The sequence below is a fragment of the Ruditapes philippinarum genome, unplaced genomic scaffold, assembly GCF_026571515.1.
Source record: "Ruditapes philippinarum isolate M1 unplaced genomic scaffold, ASM2657151v2 ctg3650_1_1_1_1, whole genome shotgun sequence".
Lineage (NCBI taxonomy): Eukaryota > Metazoa > Mollusca > Bivalvia > Venerida > Veneridae > Ruditapes > Ruditapes philippinarum.
This window is the reverse complement of record NW_026854588.1, coordinates 25,064-45,388: the sequence shown is the minus strand read 5'-3', so window position 1 is coordinate 45,388 and position 20,325 is coordinate 25,064. Positions and strand designations below refer to the sequence as shown.

The window sequence follows — 20,325 nt, the reverse complement described above, 5'->3', positions numbered from 1 at the left end:
GACAAAAAAGCTTATTAATCGGCACGCAGTTACAGGACAAATTTAAACAAGATTCACTACGACTACATTTTCCTATGTATATCAGTTATTCCAATGACTGTTGAATTCATAGACGTATGGTTATTCCTTATATCTTAAGTTGATGAAATTTGTGTTACATGTAATATGAGCAATATTAAGAGCACTGCATCTTTACACTACTGGAACCGAAATAATTTGACCAATATAGAGATACATGTATGCCAATCTGTACATCTGTGCATTCTGGACCGGCTCCGTACTTATGGCTGACTAACAATTCTACAACATTAAATCTGGAAATGTGCATTTTACAAATTCAGCACGTTAAGATAAGGCTTGCAGCGAAAATTAGCCTCTTTATTAATAATAAGGAAATGGCATATTTTAATGTATGCCCTTGACTAAAAGGGCGGCCAACTCTTTGTCCCTTTCTCGTAAGATAAGGGGGATCCTGTGATGCGTGTATGTGGTCGCACGGTCACTTTCCTTACAACATGTCCTGGATGCATGTATGTGGTGGCATGGCGAACATCTCAAATAAAATACTAAATTTTATTGTTATTAAAAAACTGTTTAAGTCGTAATAAGTAGTTTTAAAACCCAAATTAGGACTTTGTTACTTCTGTTTTGAGGAGTTTTAAAAGCCTAATATGGATTTATTCACTTTTAATTACAAACTATAATAGCCTTATTAGGACTTTGATTCTCCTAAATAGGAGATGAAAAACCTTATTTCAATTGTTACTCCCAGTCCGAACAAATAAGAACTTTTACTGCACCACAATGACCTTTTTGATATAAGTGTTTTTTGTATGATGTATATTGTATTTCATCGTATACTGTGTATTCATTTGGTATATTTATTAAAATAAATGTTAATGGTAAAGATAACAAAATGTTAAAGACCATGCCGAGAAAAGTAACAGAAAATATTTCAGCGTTGATTTAGTTAAATATTTAAAATAGAAAAAAAGAACCCCAAAAGAACGCCAAAAACGGTAAAATTGAAAATGTTGCAGACTCGGTTTGATTGAGCCTGTTTATGAACGGTACTGGAAAGTGTAGACTACCGTCCACGCTCCTTAGTCTTTTGACTTAAATTTTCCATTTTACTAATTTTAAACAAATATACGTACAAACAACATTAAGATGCATTATGGATATACTTTTTCATTAAGAAACCGCTGCATTTTAGTATATAAATACTGAATATTTCAGTAGGAGGCGGGTGTGCAGGAAATGGAGGTCTTGGTGACTGTAGTACTATCTGTCTACCTACCTCAGCGGGCCGAGCATGTGCCTGTAATGATGGTATTGATTTGAAAACCGACGGAAAAACCTGCTCAGATAGTAAGTACTTTGTCCAAAGACAAGAACTTTTCTTTCTTTCTCATGCAGCAAATTAATCATTTTTATTTCTTTCCAAGAAGCGTATATACTTTTATTTTATTTTACGGTTATATCTCAAACTCGATTGCTACCATTGTTACAATGGTAATCTGAGCACGTTTAATCTTGGCTTTTGTCTCGTTTTAGTTTACCAGTGCACCGATGTGATTACGCAAGTTGTAAATATCACAGCTGGTGTTATTGAGATAAAACTTCCGACAACATGTTCGAGGCTGAACGAAACTACATGCGAATATACCTGTCCCAAATACTATATGCCTACTATAAAAGACAGTTCGACATTGACGTGTACCGCAAGCGGATGGGACAGAGAAAATGACACTCTTTGTGAAGGTAAAATAAACATCATGAAAACAAAAGTTGTATCAGAGTAATATCGTGGTTTGTGACGTAATAATAATAATAATAATAATAATAATAATAATAATAATAATAATAATAATAATAATAATAATAAGACTTTATTTACAATAATCCATGAGACCCTCAACGAGGACAATACGTCATTTGTAAGTTATCATGATTAATATAAGAAGAGAAAACTAATGATTTTTTCTTTATCAACTGTAATGAAACATAGAAAATTGCAAACAATTATTTTGTCAGATTTTATGTTTTTTCCTATAATTCCAGTTAAAAAATATTATCTTGCAGAACATACATGTAAAATAGTATATAAATGATAAGTATATACATGTAACAAATAGCAAAGCAAAATTAACTTTAACTCAAGATGGCACGAATCTTTAAGAAATGAATTTTCAAATTCTTTATTGTGCATATGGCCAACTTTTTAATAATATACCAATACAATAAAACATTTCAAAATCGTATGACACCTCTTGTGATTGTTTATTTTGTTTCATAGAAATCCGATGTCCTCCGACTATAGAGAACGGTAAACTAGACACAGATTGTGAGGCCGAAGTCGGTAACACTTGCGATTTTAAATGTAACAATGGTTTCCAGAAGACAGAAGAAAAGACATTCTGCACCCGAAGTGGATCTTGGCATAAGAATACTACTGAATTTTGCGAAAGTAAGATGCACCTCTTTAAGGTTGGGGATAAGTACTGACTCAATTTCAATATATATAAATGGAAGTGAAATGTTTTTTATTCGTATTTAAAAAATATCAACAAGTTTTGATAGCAATTACTTATTTCACTTTGTCATGAACAGTTCTTTGCATTATTCCGTTTTTTCTAATACAATGTATGTGCAAAATGGTCTATATCGAAAAACGTCTAAACGCTCTTAACTGAAATTTGGCTAAAGAATCTCACAAAAATCGACATTGAATTCAATTTTGAGTAATTTTGTCTTCATTATCTTTCAGTGACACAGTTAAGCTTTTTAAGAAATTTAAATTTTATGTTATTTAGCCTTTTAAACTGCAGTGGAGCGCCTAACATTTTGAAGAACTGTTATTTCATTTTGATTGATAAATGTTTTTACAAAACATGGCAATATTGTTTATTTTGATGTCTTTTATATTTTCGCTTTATTAGAAAAGACTGCTCAAGGAGCGCAGAAAGAAGAAGAAGACACTTGGAAGAAGACTGACGTTCTTTTAGTGGTTATAATTTGTGCAGTTCTCGTGTTTGTTTTGTGTGTTGTTGTAGCTGTTCTAATTCACAGGTAATGGATAGTCTCCATTTATTCAATAGTTAGCTCCCTTGATATAAGTGGCAGCCATTTTAGTTTATACAAATTTGTTTTAGTTGATTATGTTGGAAGCTATAAGGTTATTGAAACACTCTCGAATCCGTTCCTGGAATCAACCAGTACTAAGAAATGCATGTAAAGTTTCTTGCTCAAGGGCACAACGGCTTGCCCCTGATGGGGTTTGAACCCACGCGATCAGCGATCCTAAGATTACTAGTCCGATTACTGGCAACCATTTTGATTGACATTATATTCAATACACTAAATAAATACGCGGAATTAACAAATGCTTTACATGAATGGTACATTTTTTACATAAATTATGCAAGATATTAAAAAATTAAAGCTGCATTTCATAAATTTCATAAAAACAGAAGTAGTTACATTGCGTAAATTAGATTGGTTTCATATGGGCTCCCGTTTTTACTTTGGTGTTCATACGACCAAAATTATTTTGATTTTATGTCTATAAAACCTCATTGTGACGAAATCGAAAGTACAATTTCTGTTTAAAAAGAGAAAAAATAATAAGCTGTAAAGTTTATCTTAAAACAGTTAAAATACAGAAGAGGTTATATTAAGGTTTAGTTTGTATATCTGACAAAAGGATAGAGAATGCTTTTAAAGATTTATTATATATGTTTATCTTAGATTAATTCGAGGAAGAAGGAGATCTACAGAAAGCGGTGGATCTGTAGCGTACCAAAAAGAGCCCAAATATCTTCGTGATGATTTAGATGACGACCGCAGACGAGATTCTGAAATAAGTGCTGGCTACATTCAACCTAAGTATATATGGCTTAATAAAGTATTTGTTTACCCACGGGCCACAACTAAGAGTATATTTAGGTTACCCATTTACTATTCGTAGGACACCTTTTCCTACTTAGCCTAATGAGGGTATATGGAATATAATTAAATGTCATTATCCCAATGGAAGAATAAGGCAATAAATCTACATAAAACACCACATTAACCAGTAACTCCGTGGCCGAGTGGTTAAGGTCGCTGACTTGAGATCACAGGTCCCTCACCGCTGTAGGTTCGATCCTCACTCGGGTCGAAATCTTTCATGTGAGGAAGCCATCCAGCTGGCTTACGGAAGGTCGGTGGCTCTACCCAGGTGCCCGCTCGTGCCTGAAATAATGCCCTGAGGGGCACCTGGGGTCTTCCTCTGCAATAAAGCTGGAAAAAAATCGACGAAAAAATCTCGGCGGGACGCTCTAGGATGGCCCGACTTGAGTGTACGGTCGCCCATATGGGCTTTCCGGCGGCGACCTTAAATAAACGCAATTAAAAAACAAGGGTGCCATAGTCACAAAATACGCCCGTTTACGAAAAAGCTTTAGATGGAGATGGGGGCATTATGGATAAGTGTTATCTAGCAAGCAAGTTTTTATTCTTGGCACTGTGTTGTTAAATGAACCTTAAAACAAATCAGTAGGGAAGATATGCACAGAATGTGTGACCTTGACCTTGGTCGCAGGGACCTGAATTTTATGCACGGCACTCAGCCTCACAATGATGAACATTTGTGCCAAATTATATTGAAATCCCTCTATGCATGTAGAACTAGAAGTTTTGCTCCAGACAAGTGTTTTTCTATGAGCTCTAACTGTGACCTTCACCTTTGACCTAGAGACTTGGTTTATGTGCAGGGCACTACGTCTCATGGTGGTGAACAATTCTATAAAAGTAACATTAAAATTCCTCCATGCATGTAGAAAATATGCTCCGGACAACATCTGGATATTTAATCATCTCCAGTGACCTTGACCTTGCAAATATTAACCTACATTAAATGTGTAACACCTGTAGTCATGATAGTTACCATTTGTGCTACAATCCATCAATAAATGATGACTAAATGGTCCCTATAACCATCTTCAAATTTTTATCTGAACTTTGACCTCTATGTGTAACCTTGACTTTGGTCGCAGGGATCTGAATTTTGCATGCGACACTCAGCCTCACAATGGTGAACATTTGTGCCAAGTTATATTGAAAACCCCCCTATGAATGTAGAAGTTTTGCTCCGGACAAGCGTTTTTCAATGAGCTCTAAGTGTGACCTTGACCTTTGACCTGGAGACCTGGATCATGCATGGAGCAATACATATCATGGTGGTGAGCATTTCCATAAAGTATTATAAAAATTCTTCCATACATGTAGGAGATATGCTCCAGACAAAATCTGGATATTTCACCATCTTTAATGACCTTGACCTTGCATATATTGACCTAAAGTACATGTGTCACAGCCGTAGTCATTATAATGACCATTTGTGTTACAATCCCTCAATAAATGATGATTAAATCGTCCCTATACACATCTTCATATTTTTATCTTTTTTTAAACGGGCGTATAAAAAGTACATGTAATTTAATAACTAAAAAATTCTGATTTAAGATTTTATTCTAGGGAAATACATTTCATTACAATTCTTAATCTTTGAATGAGCTGAACTGATATTTACTTGAAAATTAAAATATAATTAAATTTCTATGAGAAAGTATCTACATTTGATAAGGTAATTACTGTATGATCTTTATGAACAAATACCAAGTCTACAGAACACCATAGTTATCACAGTTAAGTATCTTGACCAATGAATGAAACATGTGTAAATAAATGTTACATTCTTTACAACATACTCAAGTCCAAGAAAGAGGATTATTTCATGCCCTTTGATTAAATTCTATTTTTAGAAAATAGATCAAGGGGAGTAATTGTGTAAGTCATTTATGAACAAAAGTAATAACTTTGTTGTCTCCCTTTGATTAAATTCTATTTTACAAAATCTGGATATTTCATCATCTTTAGTGACCTTGACCTTGTATATATTGACCTAAATTATATGTATCACAGCCATAGTCTTGATAATGACCATTTGTGTTACAATCCTCAATAAATGATGACTAAATGGTCCATATACACATCTTCATATTTTTATCTGAACTTTGACCTCTAAGTGTGACCTTGACCTTGGTCGCAAGGACCTGAATCTTGCACGCGACACTCCGCCTCACAATGGTGAACATTTGTGCCAAGTAATATTGAAATCCCTCTATACATGTGGAAGTTTTGCTCCGGACAAGCATTTTTCAATGAGCTCTAAGTGTGACCTTGACCTTTGACCTAGAGACCTGGTTCATGTGCGCGACACTGCTCCTCATAGTGGTGAACATTTATATGAAGTTTCATTAAAATCCCTCCATACATGTAGGAGATATGCTCCGGACAAAATTGGACGCCGCCCGCCCGCTCGCCAGGGGCGTTCCCATAATACGTCCCGTTTTTCAAACGGGCGTATAAAAATTAACCAGTAATACGTTATAACTAGTGTAAAGTTGTGTTTTACACTATTTGTTAAATGATTATAGCTATATCATAGCTATAGACACTCGTCATACTGTAGTATATAAAGTAACTTAAACTGTTTCAGTCCACTTGATCTTTTTACCCTTATGAGTGGCTATACATTCATTATAGGTTTGGGTATACCAGAAATGTACTTAATACTTTAGCAATTACTTGAACGTGACATTGCGGATTTAATACAAAGTAGAGCTACATAATTGTAATACACTGAATGACAAATATTTTATCATTTGTGTATTCCAAGTGAGTATACGTTTGCAAACAGTAAACAACGAATTAAGTGAGGGTGGCCTAACTGAATGTTGGAAGCATAATCGAGCTTTTCTCGCTAAGTGTACATGAATCGTTTTGTTTCCTATTTTCAGATTAAACGATATCACAGAAGAGACGGTCTCTACAAGTATGGTCAACCCGTTGTATAATAACGAACCGTTGCCGGCAGTCTCGCAACACGTAATCCCTAAAGACAAAAACTGTCTCATACACTGATTGGCTGAAACAGCAATAACCATAAAATCTAAAAATAATACGTCGACGCTTATTGGCTGATAATAATTAACATATATATGACCGAATCGCTAAAGCTGATTGGCTAAGTACTTATATGCGGATATGACGATGTATGTTTGTTTTGACTGGAATTGAAACTTTTTTTACTATTAACAGTGTAAAGGAGAGAATGGCGTGTGATTCTGCTCTTAAAAGGAAATAATAAAGACCAGTGTACATTCTGAAATATGTTAAGCGTTTACTTCTAAAGTGCCATGCATGTTCCGTAAATGTATAAATCATACAGGCGTGTTATTAGCTGTAGGCAAGATTCAAATTGCTCTTGTATATTAAATACAAGGGTGTAAGTTATATACCTGGATTTACACTTTGAATTTAAAACAACAACTAAAAACACTATATCATAACAGAGAATATCTTTGCTGTCTTGCTCCACTAAAACGAATAAAATGTTTCCTTACAAAATACTCTTGCGAGCCAAACAAATGCTTGTACATGTAGTTTCCCGGTATCGCTTTACTCTCTTTAAGCACTTGCATATTACAAACTTGAACTTGTTGAAACACATTGTTTTTAACAGATTCATATAGATCTAAAGGGTACTATACACGTTCTGTTAAGATTTCCGCATTACTTTTCATATCCTTCTTGCTTTATAAAATTGTATGCAATAAAATGTAATACAAAAGAATATAGAGTTATTATAAGTCAATGAAATTTTGTTAGAAAAACTATAATTGACCGCCCACATGACGAAGCAACTCTAATCCTCATTTTGGAAATGGCATCAACAGACGTTTACAGTGTCATTGACGTTAAAAAATCCCTGTATTAGCTTTGAGATGTAAGATGTATAGGTAAGTATGAATAAATAAGGACAAGAGGATTTCCATAGTTTTATTTATTAGATCTAAACGCTTAAATTTCTTAAAAAAACCTTTATAAAAATTATGTCTGTTGAAGAAAGAATTAATGACATTAAGTGTTGTTATCTATTGCTGGCAGTCATATATTATTTTGTAAAGGGCGCAAACTTAAGTATGGAATTTAAAAGGAATGAGACAGACAGCAAAGTAAATCAACAAAGTTTTGTTTGTTTGTTTGTTTCTGTTTTTCTGGCTTACTACACAGTTTATGTCATGGCGCCGAAACAGAAAAGATAATTTTGGCTAACCTTTGTTGTTACAAACCTTTAGCAACACCATGGGGTCAAAACCACCTCACCTGCTGGAGCTAAGAGATGCAAGACTCCAATAATTTGAACGGATGCATTAACTAAACCCGTAAAGGCAAACCTTCCACCATAAGAGACAATCAATAAATTCACAGTGCATATCCATATCGGTACCCTCTTTGCGAAATCTGCTCAAACGGTACTGCATAAGCACAGGTCATTCTCTGCTAAAACAAACCAGCGATGGATAACAATCCAGAAAAATTTCATTGTAATAAGGAAAGGAGGTTTGACACGTGGAATAGATGTATACCACGGAACACTAGAATGTTTTATTTATGTGCTAATTTGTCATGTGCACGTTTTTCATGTACTGTAACTTCACAATAAGCTACAAAAAATCGACATGTCTTGCCTCGCCATCACCTCGACATATTTTTCGGGCTGAAATGAACCTGTGGCTTGATTATATATGCATCATACATATTTAATATGTTCATTTACATATCATCTTTGGGCAAATGGCAGTATATTGTCAAAAATAAATGTAAAATTAATAAAAACACCCTACTTTCGGTTTTGCATCGGCACGGACTACCTCTCTTCTTTTGAATTTATATATCACATAGAAAATTATAAAATACGTGAAATAACCTAATTCTGAAGACTGCCTGGTAATTAAAATAGTTCTCAACAATACGACACTCGTCTAACATCTAACATCACTCATCATACAGTTTGAACTGCTATTCTCACGTAAATTTATATTTGGGTGTGCGTTTTCAAAGACAGTATTAACCATCACTGGAAGTATTTAGAGAGAAATTAATAGAAACTTGAATTAAGCATAAAGTTATTTCTGAATTACTGAAACTCTAGGATGTGTTTTATATTTTCCGTGTTGGTATTTTATAGTACTGCACGTTTGTAACGTCGCTTATCATTGGATAATTGTGACGTTTATGTGCTGTCAATTTATTAAAAAATGTCATTTTTCTCTCTCATCAAGAAAGTTTGCTGTACATTGTATTATAAATTCGTTGTAAAGATTTCTAGCGGCTTCATTAATATATGCAAACAACCGTTTTATATAGGGTAAAATAACATGTCCAAAAAAATCTTTATAACTAATAATTTATTCAGGATTTCCCTGCTAATTTTCAAATAAAGATACAATAACGCTCACATAAAACCGGACTAAACACTTTGATACAGTCTTACTTATAAAGAAAGCATAACGTCGTAAATATTTAATACTAGTACTTTTTAAGCGTATACCTGTAATGCTATATTCTAAGTAGAGTTGATATGTACTTTAAATTAAATACCCATATCTTGCCTAAATCATCCCTTCACACTAACTCGGTCACATATGATTTTAGAATAATACAAAAGGTCATTTAAATGTCTGAACATTGTATCAAGGTATCACATGAGGTAACATACCATTCTTTAGAGTTTTTTATGGGTAAAACACAAATTTGATAGCTTTTTATCAATACACATCAAACCGTCACTGGTATACAGTACAAATTAATTTCAGAAAACATGTAAATTGTATGACTTATAATATCAGCGTCAGTCTCGGAGCACATGTTTGGACAAATTTCTAAAGGCGCAGTGTAAGAAGCTGAGTTAACGTACTATGTACACGTATGGTTTAATTTTAGTCTCCGTTTGAGTACGGAATATTGTATTTTTTTACCAAACTATAAAAACAACAACAACAAAAATCCCAACAAAACAAAAAAACAAAAAAAAACAACAAACAAACACGCAAAAATTCTTTTCGATTACCTTATTTATGTTACTAAAGTCTTCATGCATATAAATATTGATAGTTCAAATTAAACATAATTATTTCTTATTTCAAAGTAAGTTCAATATGTTTTAGGAAAAACTATTGGAAACAACGTTTAATCGTCATTTTTGCACGTATATTATATATTCATATAAGTTTATTTTCTTTCATCACATGTTCAAACAGTATATTTGCGTTGTATAATCTTAGCTAAATTTAAATACATGTATACAGTAAAACCCTTTGCAGAGCAAATATTTTGGTTGCTAAGAGAATTCCTGCTCCAGAAAAGTTAAATATTTTGTGCAGTCTAAGTTAAGGTAAAGTTAAATATTTTGTGCAGTCTATGTTAAGGTAAAGTTAAATATTTTGTGCAGTCTAAGTTAAGGTAAAGTTAAATATTTTGTGCAGTCTAAGTTAAGGTAAAGTTAAATATTTTGTGCAGTCTATGTTAAGGTAAAGTTAAATATTTTGTGCAGTCTAAGTTAAGGTAAAGTTAAATATTTTGTGCAGTCTATGTTAAGGTAAAGTTAAATATTTTGTGCAGTCTAAGTTAAGGTAAAGTTAAATATTTTGTGCAGTCTATGTTAAGGTAAAGTTAAATATTTTGTGCAGTCTAAGTTAAGGTAAAGTTAAATATTTTGTGCAGTCTAAGTTAAGAAAAAGTTAAAATTGCAGAGTGCGTTGCTCTGCAAAGGGTTGCTCTTCAGAGGTTAGTATTTATGCACGCCTAAAATAATAAATAAATAGATAATAAATAAATATATTAATAAATTAATAAATAAATAAAAATAAAATGAATAAAGAACTATTTTTGTCACCTGAATACAGACAAACAGCTTAACTTGATTTTATATGATATGTAAATTAAAATACATCGTATGACAAAAAATATTTTTTTTCTCTCTTTCTGTAGGTCTCTTTCTTTATCATATAAATATCACTTAATAAATAATTTATTCAATTATTTACTTTGTAATTTAACTGTATATAATGTCCATGCATAAACGTGAAAGTTAATACAGTTTTAAACGGTGTCAGTGCAAAAATGTCATCAGAGGACAGTCTGCAGTCATACCAATGGGTATTTCAGTTTTCGGTCAATTAAATATATTTTCAAAGTTTGTTTCACCTCAACTGGCCAAAAGGTTATTGGACTATCCGACAACAAGGTTTAAAAAAAGATGTTAAGTAGCACAATTTGTCTAGTATATCTCTTTTTGTACTTTTCATACATGTATAATTCCCACGATGTACAGCAGAAGGGGATTATAAATTAAATCTTAAAATTACATACCACAATGCCACAGCATCTACATATCCAATTATTTAGTAAACATGAATACGTACTAGTTTCACCTAATTACACATTATCTAATTTCTAAAGTAGGTTCGTTTCCTTCATTTAAGTATCATTTCTTCCAAAAAGGTTTATATTAAACGGTTGTTAAAAGGTCCAATTCCTCTTTCGTTTCTTTTTTTTTCGTATATCTAGTCTGTATTTTGCGTCTTATAAATGAATTGTGCAATATTGAGGAATGTCTTATTCCGTTTCAGTTATGTTTAAGGAATAAAGCAACGGATTTAAGAGTGTTGTCACTTGAAAGTCCAGTGTATACCATTTAAGATTGGATTTAAAAGTGTCGAAATCATGTTCAGTTGTGCTTAAATCTAAATCGATAGTTTAATTATTGAATATTCCATGGAATTTCGCTAAAAATGAAAAATAGGAATGTTTCGACAATAAATCGGTAAAGGGGAAAATGTGTACCAGTTAAGAAATTTTCGTGGAAATTCGACAGGAAAAAAGGCATATATATTAATGTACAAGAGTTTCCATTTTTGTTGAAATAGCGAAAGTAAAATTTTTTAAAACTTTAAAAATTTTATCAGACGATAGATTCATTTTTAAATACTCAACTTGTATCATAAAATAGACTAGATAATACTTTCTGAAAAATCAGCTCACGAAAAAATTAAAGCATAGTTAATTTATTTAACAAGATATTTAGATTTATATTATACAGAAGTCAAATATAAACGTTACAATGCCATTGGGTGATTCTGGCTGCCGATAATCTGCTATAAATAATTCAAGCTTGGGAATACCTATTAAAATGTAAATTACTACTATGACGTCATTCCATTGTCCTCTCCGTACTGTGTTTTTAATACAGTACAGGTAGGCGTCCAATATTATTGTGTAAGTCCACTATTAATATTGTAGCAAATTGATATTTGACAGCCTGTCGTGTAGTGAAAGAAGTTTGTATGACCACAGGACTATCGAATTTTATCCAAATCAAAAATAAGAAAAATGTAAATGTAAAAATGAGGAACACAACCCATAACGCATTTAACAAAATTTTACCAAAAAAAAAAAAAAGAAAACACAATAACTATTATATGCGATAAAGTAATGCTAACACCGATGAATTCTTTGCTCATTTCACGAATACTATCTTCAAGACTACTGACTCTTAAAATCGTACTGTATAATTGTTTACGCTTCTTCAGTGAAAGGACGGGGTGTAAGTGCAAGGATATGATTTCGATGGCAATGTTTAAATGGTTTAATTTCTTGCCTAACTTTCCCGTTTTCTTTCTCGTTTTTAAACATGTACATACATTTAGTTTACAATAATACTGGATTTGCTTCATTGTATGTACGAAGTGTTTCAGTTAGTTCAGCTTTTCAAATAAACGTAACAGAGAAAATAAATAAACAAAAGCGGTTATATTTCACTACATATATGTTTTACATTTATATAAAAACATTTCAGACTCTTGTGGTATGACAAATATTAAATGAAAAATAAGAAAGTATCATTTTGTTATGTAAATATCCAAAATTCACAATAACACAAGTTTACACAACAGTTTACACCCGTGAATTGTTGAAAGTTGTGGTAAACAGAAAAGAAGAAAATTTGATTTAACTTAATATACATTTACATGTATCTCGATATACATCAACTAGTTATACGTATAAAACATTTTGTCACGGTTGGTATTCAAATGAAAGAGAATAATATACAATATGGAGAATAAGCTCTAATAAATTTGAATCAGATACTGAATAACAGCAATTTTTCACTAATAAAGTGTCTAACAGTGAATATTATGTACATTGTTATAGTCTAAAAGTCTAGGATATGTGGTAAACAGATATAGTAAAATAAAAACAAAAATTAAAATAAAATCTCAATTGAAAATCCATACAAAATACCCTATACTAAATAATCAGTATAAATCCTTATCAAAGGACATTAATTATCTCAGTCAATCATTCAAAATATCAGATATTTATAACAAATTTGAAAACTTTACATTTCACTTTTTTGGGTAAAAATTACCAATGTAAATTGATGTATACTGTATGCGTGCAAGTCCACAATTTGTGTAACTGGTATATTTTGTGTATATCATTGTGTTCAGGTACATAATTGGTCACATTTAAAAAAAACACAAAAATTTCATGCTACGGACATCTGATTATTCAAGAGGCTACCTATAGGGTATTTCCAAGTAAAAAGATAATTTCTAAAACATTTAAATTGTACATTTTTAGCACAAAAATGCAGTATTTCTAATGCTTTGATGGATAACATGATATTTGATAGCAAAAGTAGTAGTTTTAGATAAAGATAAAGATAAGTAATTAAGCCTCAAACTTATCAATAAGTAAAATATTGAATTCCCATCGGCGCTACGCGCCTCACGAAATATTATATTTTACATATTGGACAGTTTTCGGCTTATATCTACTACATATTTAGCAATGAAGAGCTAAGTAGTTGAAAGAAATGGATTATTTTTACCTGAAAGGAAATTAAACCGAAAATTTAGTTTTAACCTCAAAGAGCAAGTTTTGAGCAGACGCATGCTGTATAGTGCAAATACATTGTGGGTTTTATAACGGTATATTTACCAATATAACAAACTACGATGTGGAAAAAACGCCTGTTTGTTCATCTAATTGACTATCTTTTAACTGTTTAAGACAATAAAGGTACGAAAGTTGATTGGAATGGTAAATGAAGCTTTCATTGGATTACCTAGATATTTAGGATCTTACAAAAATTGTTAAATATCAAAATGTGTTACATGATGAAAGCAATGTTTTTCGTTACCACACTCATGGTCGGGATATTTCTTGGCAGTAACGGACAAACAACAGACCCAGAAACATGGCCGGAAGGTAGGCTTAATATGCATTACCAATTCATATAAACTTGAAGAGCAATTATAATCCAAACAGGTTTAACCTATTATTTTGACCATACATAGGATTATCATTTATATCTTTTGTCAATATTTTATAATTTTTACATCATCACCACCACAACCACCACCACCACCGTCATCATCATTATCATCAGCAGCAGCAGTAACTGCAGCAACAGCAGTAGAAGCATCATCATCTTCTTCTTCATCCTCTGCTCCATCATCATCAACATCATCATCATCGATCTTTATTTGTATCATTATCATATAATACAATAATGTATTATTCCCTTGTTAGTATGTTTTGTCATTATTAGTAAGATTCATGGTAATATTAAGATAATTATTTATTCAAAACTATGATCGACCACCAAAAACTAAAATTCAATATTATTTGCTATGACGGAATTAAAATAAATTACAAGTTATTTATCTATTAATATTTCAATTATTTTATGTATAGGTTAGGAATTTATTAGTAGGCATTTACTAAATTAAATTGGTAATTTAAATTTCATTTGGTAAATACTTACTTATATGAACACTATTTGAGATTTTTTTATAAACAGTCGATTTAATAGACTAATTAATAGTTAGCCGATACACCAAAATAATTGTGTTACGATTCATTTCAAATAATACATTCTAGTTGGACAAAAAAAATAACTTAAAACACTAATCGACACTAAGTAACATGGGGTATAAGTACTTTTTCTGGGGTAAATATATTTCTGCTATTCTGTGGTTCAAAAGGACACCGAAGATTTAAAAACCGCAGAAAAATAGGCTTATTTTGCGCCATTAAATAGATTTAAAATTTGCATGTATTTATGTATTTAGCATCATTTTTTTTATTATAGTAGCATATCAAGGGAAAACACTGTTGATTTAATCAATTCTAGAAAAAGATATGATAAGTGGAAATAGTAAAGGTTTTGTTCTTTCAGAACGTGGCCTGATTGTTACCACTCTGAATAGATATGGTTGGCGAACTCCGGTTCAGCTTCGGCATTTACCAGTATTTCCAGGCCATGAGAATTACTCTGGTACTGTACCAGGGGTTACTTTTTCCAACAGAAACATTCATTTCGTCAGCATTGATGTAGACTACAGAACAAAGTGTATCTATATGTATGAATACCATCTAAGGTATACAATTACAGACATTAACAGTAACTCACTTGCAGCTTAATATGTTAAATAAGAATAAAGAATAAACCATTTCGATCAGTCAACGCAATGAGACGCAGTCTTTTTCCAAACAACCCAAACCAAAGAGTTTACTAGGTCTGGTTTTTATTAATCAACTTATGCAATAACACCTTAATAACTTCCTTGATTCTACTTATCGATTGCTTTTCTAAAATCTTAGTTCATTTTAACTAATATGTTATGTAGTAAAATGTCATATTGATTGATCCAAAGATCCACAGAAATGTATTTCCTTGACCTTAAAAATAACACTGTCTCTTACATTTAACAGAACAATAGTGGTTGGTACAAACTTTAGCAAAGACCTTACCGATATGAAATTCCAAAATATACATATGGGTGTCTCTAGAGGTAATATTCAAGTAGCAGTTGACTGGCTATCCCATACAGTGTACTGGAGTGACTCTAAATTTCGCTGGATAGTAGCAGCACCTGGTGAAAGTGACAAGATAGATATGGATTATTACAAGATAGTTGTTGATACCCATCTAGAAGCACCAGACGGATTAACAATTGATCCACTTGAAGGGTAAATATAAAATTTAAAATCTGTAATGCAAAGCTGAAGCGTAATACATACATCAAGATTTTACAAAATAATTGTAATATGTATCAAATAATTTTACAAAATAATTTTTCATATGTTTCAAATAAATCTACAAACTAAGTATGCCCCCTTCAAAGAAATGGAACGTGGGGGTATATTGCTTTGCATTTGACTGCCGGTCAGTCGGGCCGTAGACCAAATGGTTTCCGATCAGTAACTAAAGTGCGCTTAGGCTTTGGAATTTCAAATTCAGTATGATGATTGTACATGACCAGTAAATGACCCCTATTGATTTTGGGCTCAAGGGCACTTTGACCTAGGTCACATTGACCGTGTAGTTAACGCTGTTCCCGATCAATAACTAAAGAACGTTTAGACCTAGGTTGGTGTTATGATTGTACATGGCCGGTAGATGACCCCTATTGATTTTAGGGTCAAGGGGTCAAAGGTCAAGGCCACATTGACCTCATAGGTAAAACGGTCTCTGATCAATAAATAATCGACAACTGAGTTTGCCTTAATTGATATTTTTATTAAAATAAAAACGCTTTTGGTATACACATTTCAAGGTCTTATGTAATATAACAAATTGGCTGTAATTAAGGAGGCCTACATGATTCATAAAATTTATGCATGATCATATATATGATTTGGTAAGATTTGTGATAACTTTGTCATAAAATTGCTGCACACAACCTTTACATCTCAATGACCTAGTGACTACTCATGACCAGTAGATAACCCCTATTGATTTTTTGGTCACTATGTTAAAAGTCGGTCATAATAACCTGACCACGTAACTAATTGGCTACCGATATGAGGAATACATGTTTTACAAACATATCTTGTTATCATATGTTTCAAATGATTTTACAAAATAATTATCATATGTTTTAATTTTAATGAATTTCTCAATTTGTAAGAGCAAAAACTTTCTTTATCCGTTTTGCAGTTAAATACTGAACCAAAATATGGCAATACTATTAATTCTTATTAGACAGAAGTTTGAAAGCATTCATACATTTGCAGACTGCTGTTTTGGTCGGATAATGGAAAACATCCAAAAATAGAACGCTCGGATTTAAAAGGAGACAATCGTCATACCATAGTTTCGAAACATTTGCAGTCACCATTGACTCTTGAAGCAGACATATTTGACAAACGTATCTATTGGATAGATTCTTTATCAGAATCCATTCTTTCGTCGACATATGATGGTAATGACGTAATGACAATTCAGAAAATTCCGAATTCAGGGCTTTTCGATTTGGCAATTTTTAGGGTAAGACCTTTGGATGTTAATGTATGTAATGAAAAACTCAATTTTTGTTACATGCATCTTTTGAACATTAGTCTTTTGATATTGTTTTATTTCACATAAAGTCTAATGTTCACATGCTCATGTTTTTCATTGTCGGACCGAGAAAAAAAATAGATGCACATTTAAAAAGAATTGACAATTCCAATGGCAATTGATGAACAATTGATAATGAAAAATGTATAGGGTAAAATATAAAAAAGCAGCCGAAAACATGAAAAGTCTGCCCTATTCTTTTAATAAATTGAACTATACTGATATTGTCCAAATAATGTTTATTGATTATTCACATGACGATTTTTTATGAAATTGAAAACAAATATGACAAAGAAAAAAGCAATTTTGAATTTTACATGAACATACTCTATTTACTATTTTATGGTCAAAATGTCACTTTAAAGCTGCACGCCTCCAGATGAGCCAAAATATTTCAAGAAAACCATTATTGAGAAAAATGTACTGAAATTATAAGAAAGGTAAAAATATTCAAGATTCAAGTTATATTTTACATGTTATATGCAGTTTTAGACTGATTTTGCAGTATGTTATCACCATATTTCTACTGTGTTACTAACGCAGTAAGGGCTGTTTTTACATATGTTGACCACTTTTGGGTAATTTTCGTCGATTGAAAGAGCCGTTTGCAACATGCAAATATACTTAATTTGTTCACCTCACAATTTTTTAACTTTTAAACAACATTTCCAGAATTTTCATGAAAATAAACATGAATCTGGAGGCGTGTTGCTTTTTAGCAATCCCAAAATATGAAGAACGTTCAGTGGTGTTATATCAAACTTTTTACGGTAGTTGCCAAAATTTCATGTACGTTGATATGTATACATGTATAATCTATTTGCAAGAGATTGTTGAATGCTAAATTTTCTTTACTAATCATCACAAGAACACGAACAAGAATTAGAAATTTGTCCGTCAGTGTAATGAAAGAACTATATATTTGAGGTTGAAGCAAATGTTTTAATGTGTTTAGTAGGCGTCTCACTTGGTTATATTTCAGGATGTTGTGTACATCAGTGATATTCAAAGTGGATACATTTATACTTTGAACACAACCAAAGGTATCCACCTAGGAAAACAGGAATCAACTATAATCAAAATATTTCCTGAAATATTCTATGGTTTAGCAGTCTACTCAGAGGAAAAACAACCATTGAAAGAAAAAGGTTATGTGAAATTATCAAATAAATATTTTGTTAATTAACATATATTTTGTAAATGTTTCAGAACGATATTACGTCACAAAAGACATCGAAGTCATTACCGCAGTAATTTTAAAGGTTCCACGATAAACGCAGTCTGAACGCATCTGCAGATGTTTCCAAATTAGAAATGTTACAATTTTTGTGTGACAATGTTAAACTCTGCTTTAGCCGGTGCTAGGGAGTGTTGACGGTAGCTTGTATTTACCAATAATGTTCATGAAAAGTCTCAATTTAACCGAATCTGCAGCATTTCCAATCTCGCCGTTATACTCTTTACTTCTTCTTCAAATTAACCAATAGTTTAATGACTAAAAACGCAACCAATTCTAGTAAATAAATATTGCCCGCCCTTTACCTATATTTCTATTTTTATACTTGTATGCCTTTCTTACTAAAATTTATTTATTATTATACTTATTCTTATGATATTTATTTTAGATTATTGTGCCGAGAAGAACTGTGACCATATGTGCATATCTACCAAAACCGGTGCTGAATGTGTATGTTCGGAAGGTTTTGAATTAGATGTTAATACTGGAAAATGTAAAGGTAACGTGGTTCTAAATTACAATATCTTGTTTATGCTTTACTGGATTGTTATCATGTAATATTAAACATATGATATATGTTTAAGGAATTATCAAACTTGAAATACCATAATACCATTGTATTGTAATTGTGTTTGCATATATGTACATGTATATCTTTCTTTTTTGACAATAAAAATGTTTAAACCTGTTCTCAAAAGGTACATATATAATTCTATTTAAATAGAATATTGATGACATTAGCTACGCTCAAATATATAAAATATCTTTCGCAACAGTTTTCGTGTTTACATATTGAATTCTGCTTAAGTCGGTCCTAGGATACATGGGCGGTAACTTTTAGCTTATGAACAGACTCAATCAAACCGAGCCTGCACCATTTTCAATTTTGTAGGGATTTCGTTTTTCTCTATTTGACTATTTGACATATACTTTTATCTGCAGAGATTTTTGACGGATACCACAAAGCAATTGTTGTTGCCAACAAGACACATATATGCTTGACTGACATTCGCTCGTTTGCTCAGGCCGATCATGAGTATGATTGCAGATTTACCGTGGTAACTAAATATTCATTTACAGTAAGTATACTGTATAACATTATTATTCTTTATCGTAATTGTGTGTTATTAGTTTGTATTGTTTAGTTTTACGGCGCACCAATTTGTTTTGTTTAGTTTTATAGTGCACCAATTTGTTTTGTTTAGTTTTACAGCGCACCAATTTGTTTTGTTTAGTTTTACAGCGCACCGATTTGTTTTGTTTAGTTTCACGGAACCAATACCATTAAGGTACAATGGCGTCGAAATAGTAAAAAGGATTTTCACTAACCTCGGGTGTTACCAATACTGCCAAAACCACATTTCCTGCTGACAGACTCCTGTAATTCGAACCCATTTAATTCACGCAGGGATTAACGGTGGTTGCAGTTCAAACATCTTCCAAGGAGTTTTCTGACCTATTTCTTTGTTATCCTAAGTCTTTTCTTTTATCAATTGAATAGTATCCTGAGGGTTGGTTGTGACAAACAAAGATAATTATCTTAGACTCTTGCTAGTATAAGTAAAGAGGCTTGAGCACCTTAGACTATGTCGTACAATAAATATAGTTGCTCTTTGAGAACTACATGTATGTATTTATTAAAAAATTGACTTCTTTCAGTGTCTATACAAATTCATTTTAGTTCGATAGTGTTGAAAGTTGTAAGTTTATTAAAACACTCCCGAATTTGTTCCTGGAACTAACCAGTACTAATACTAAGTAATGAATGTAAAGTTTCTTGCTC

General features: G+C 32.1%; 2 protein-coding genes across 2 annotated transcripts in view; both read left to right on the top strand.

Moving 5' to 3' along the window:
- LOC132740523 (low-density lipoprotein receptor-related protein 1-like) overlaps nucleotides 1-7,250 on the top strand; it is a 30,907-nt gene extending 23,657 nt beyond the window's left edge. Inside the window, exons 19-24 of the mRNA XM_060728444.1 lie at nucleotides 1,240-1,371; nucleotides 1,558-1,764; nucleotides 2,300-2,470; nucleotides 2,943-3,072; nucleotides 3,751-3,888; nucleotides 6,846-7,250. Coding sequence (XP_060584427.1) covers nucleotides 1,240-1,371; nucleotides 1,558-1,764; nucleotides 2,300-2,470; nucleotides 2,943-3,072; nucleotides 3,751-3,888; nucleotides 6,846-6,969 — 902 coding nt within the window. The 3' untranslated portion in view covers nucleotides 6,970-7,250. The remainder of the gene's footprint in view (nucleotides 1-1,239; nucleotides 1,372-1,557; nucleotides 1,765-2,299; nucleotides 2,471-2,942; nucleotides 3,073-3,750; nucleotides 3,889-6,845) is intronic.
- A 6,813-nt stretch (nucleotides 7,251-14,063) lies between these two features.
- LOC132740525 (prolow-density lipoprotein receptor-related protein 1-like) overlaps nucleotides 14,064-20,325 on the top strand; it is a 29,089-nt gene continuing 22,827 nt past the window's right edge. Inside the window, exons 1-7 of the mRNA XM_060728446.1 lie at nucleotides 14,064-14,166; nucleotides 15,140-15,341; nucleotides 15,676-15,933; nucleotides 16,981-17,233; nucleotides 18,288-18,453; nucleotides 18,931-19,041; nucleotides 19,485-19,621. Coding sequence (XP_060584429.1) covers nucleotides 14,064-14,166; nucleotides 15,140-15,341; nucleotides 15,676-15,933; nucleotides 16,981-17,233; nucleotides 18,288-18,453; nucleotides 18,931-19,041; nucleotides 19,485-19,621 — 1,230 coding nt within the window. The remainder of the gene's footprint in view (nucleotides 14,167-15,139; nucleotides 15,342-15,675; nucleotides 15,934-16,980; nucleotides 17,234-18,287; nucleotides 18,454-18,930; nucleotides 19,042-19,484; nucleotides 19,622-20,325) is intronic.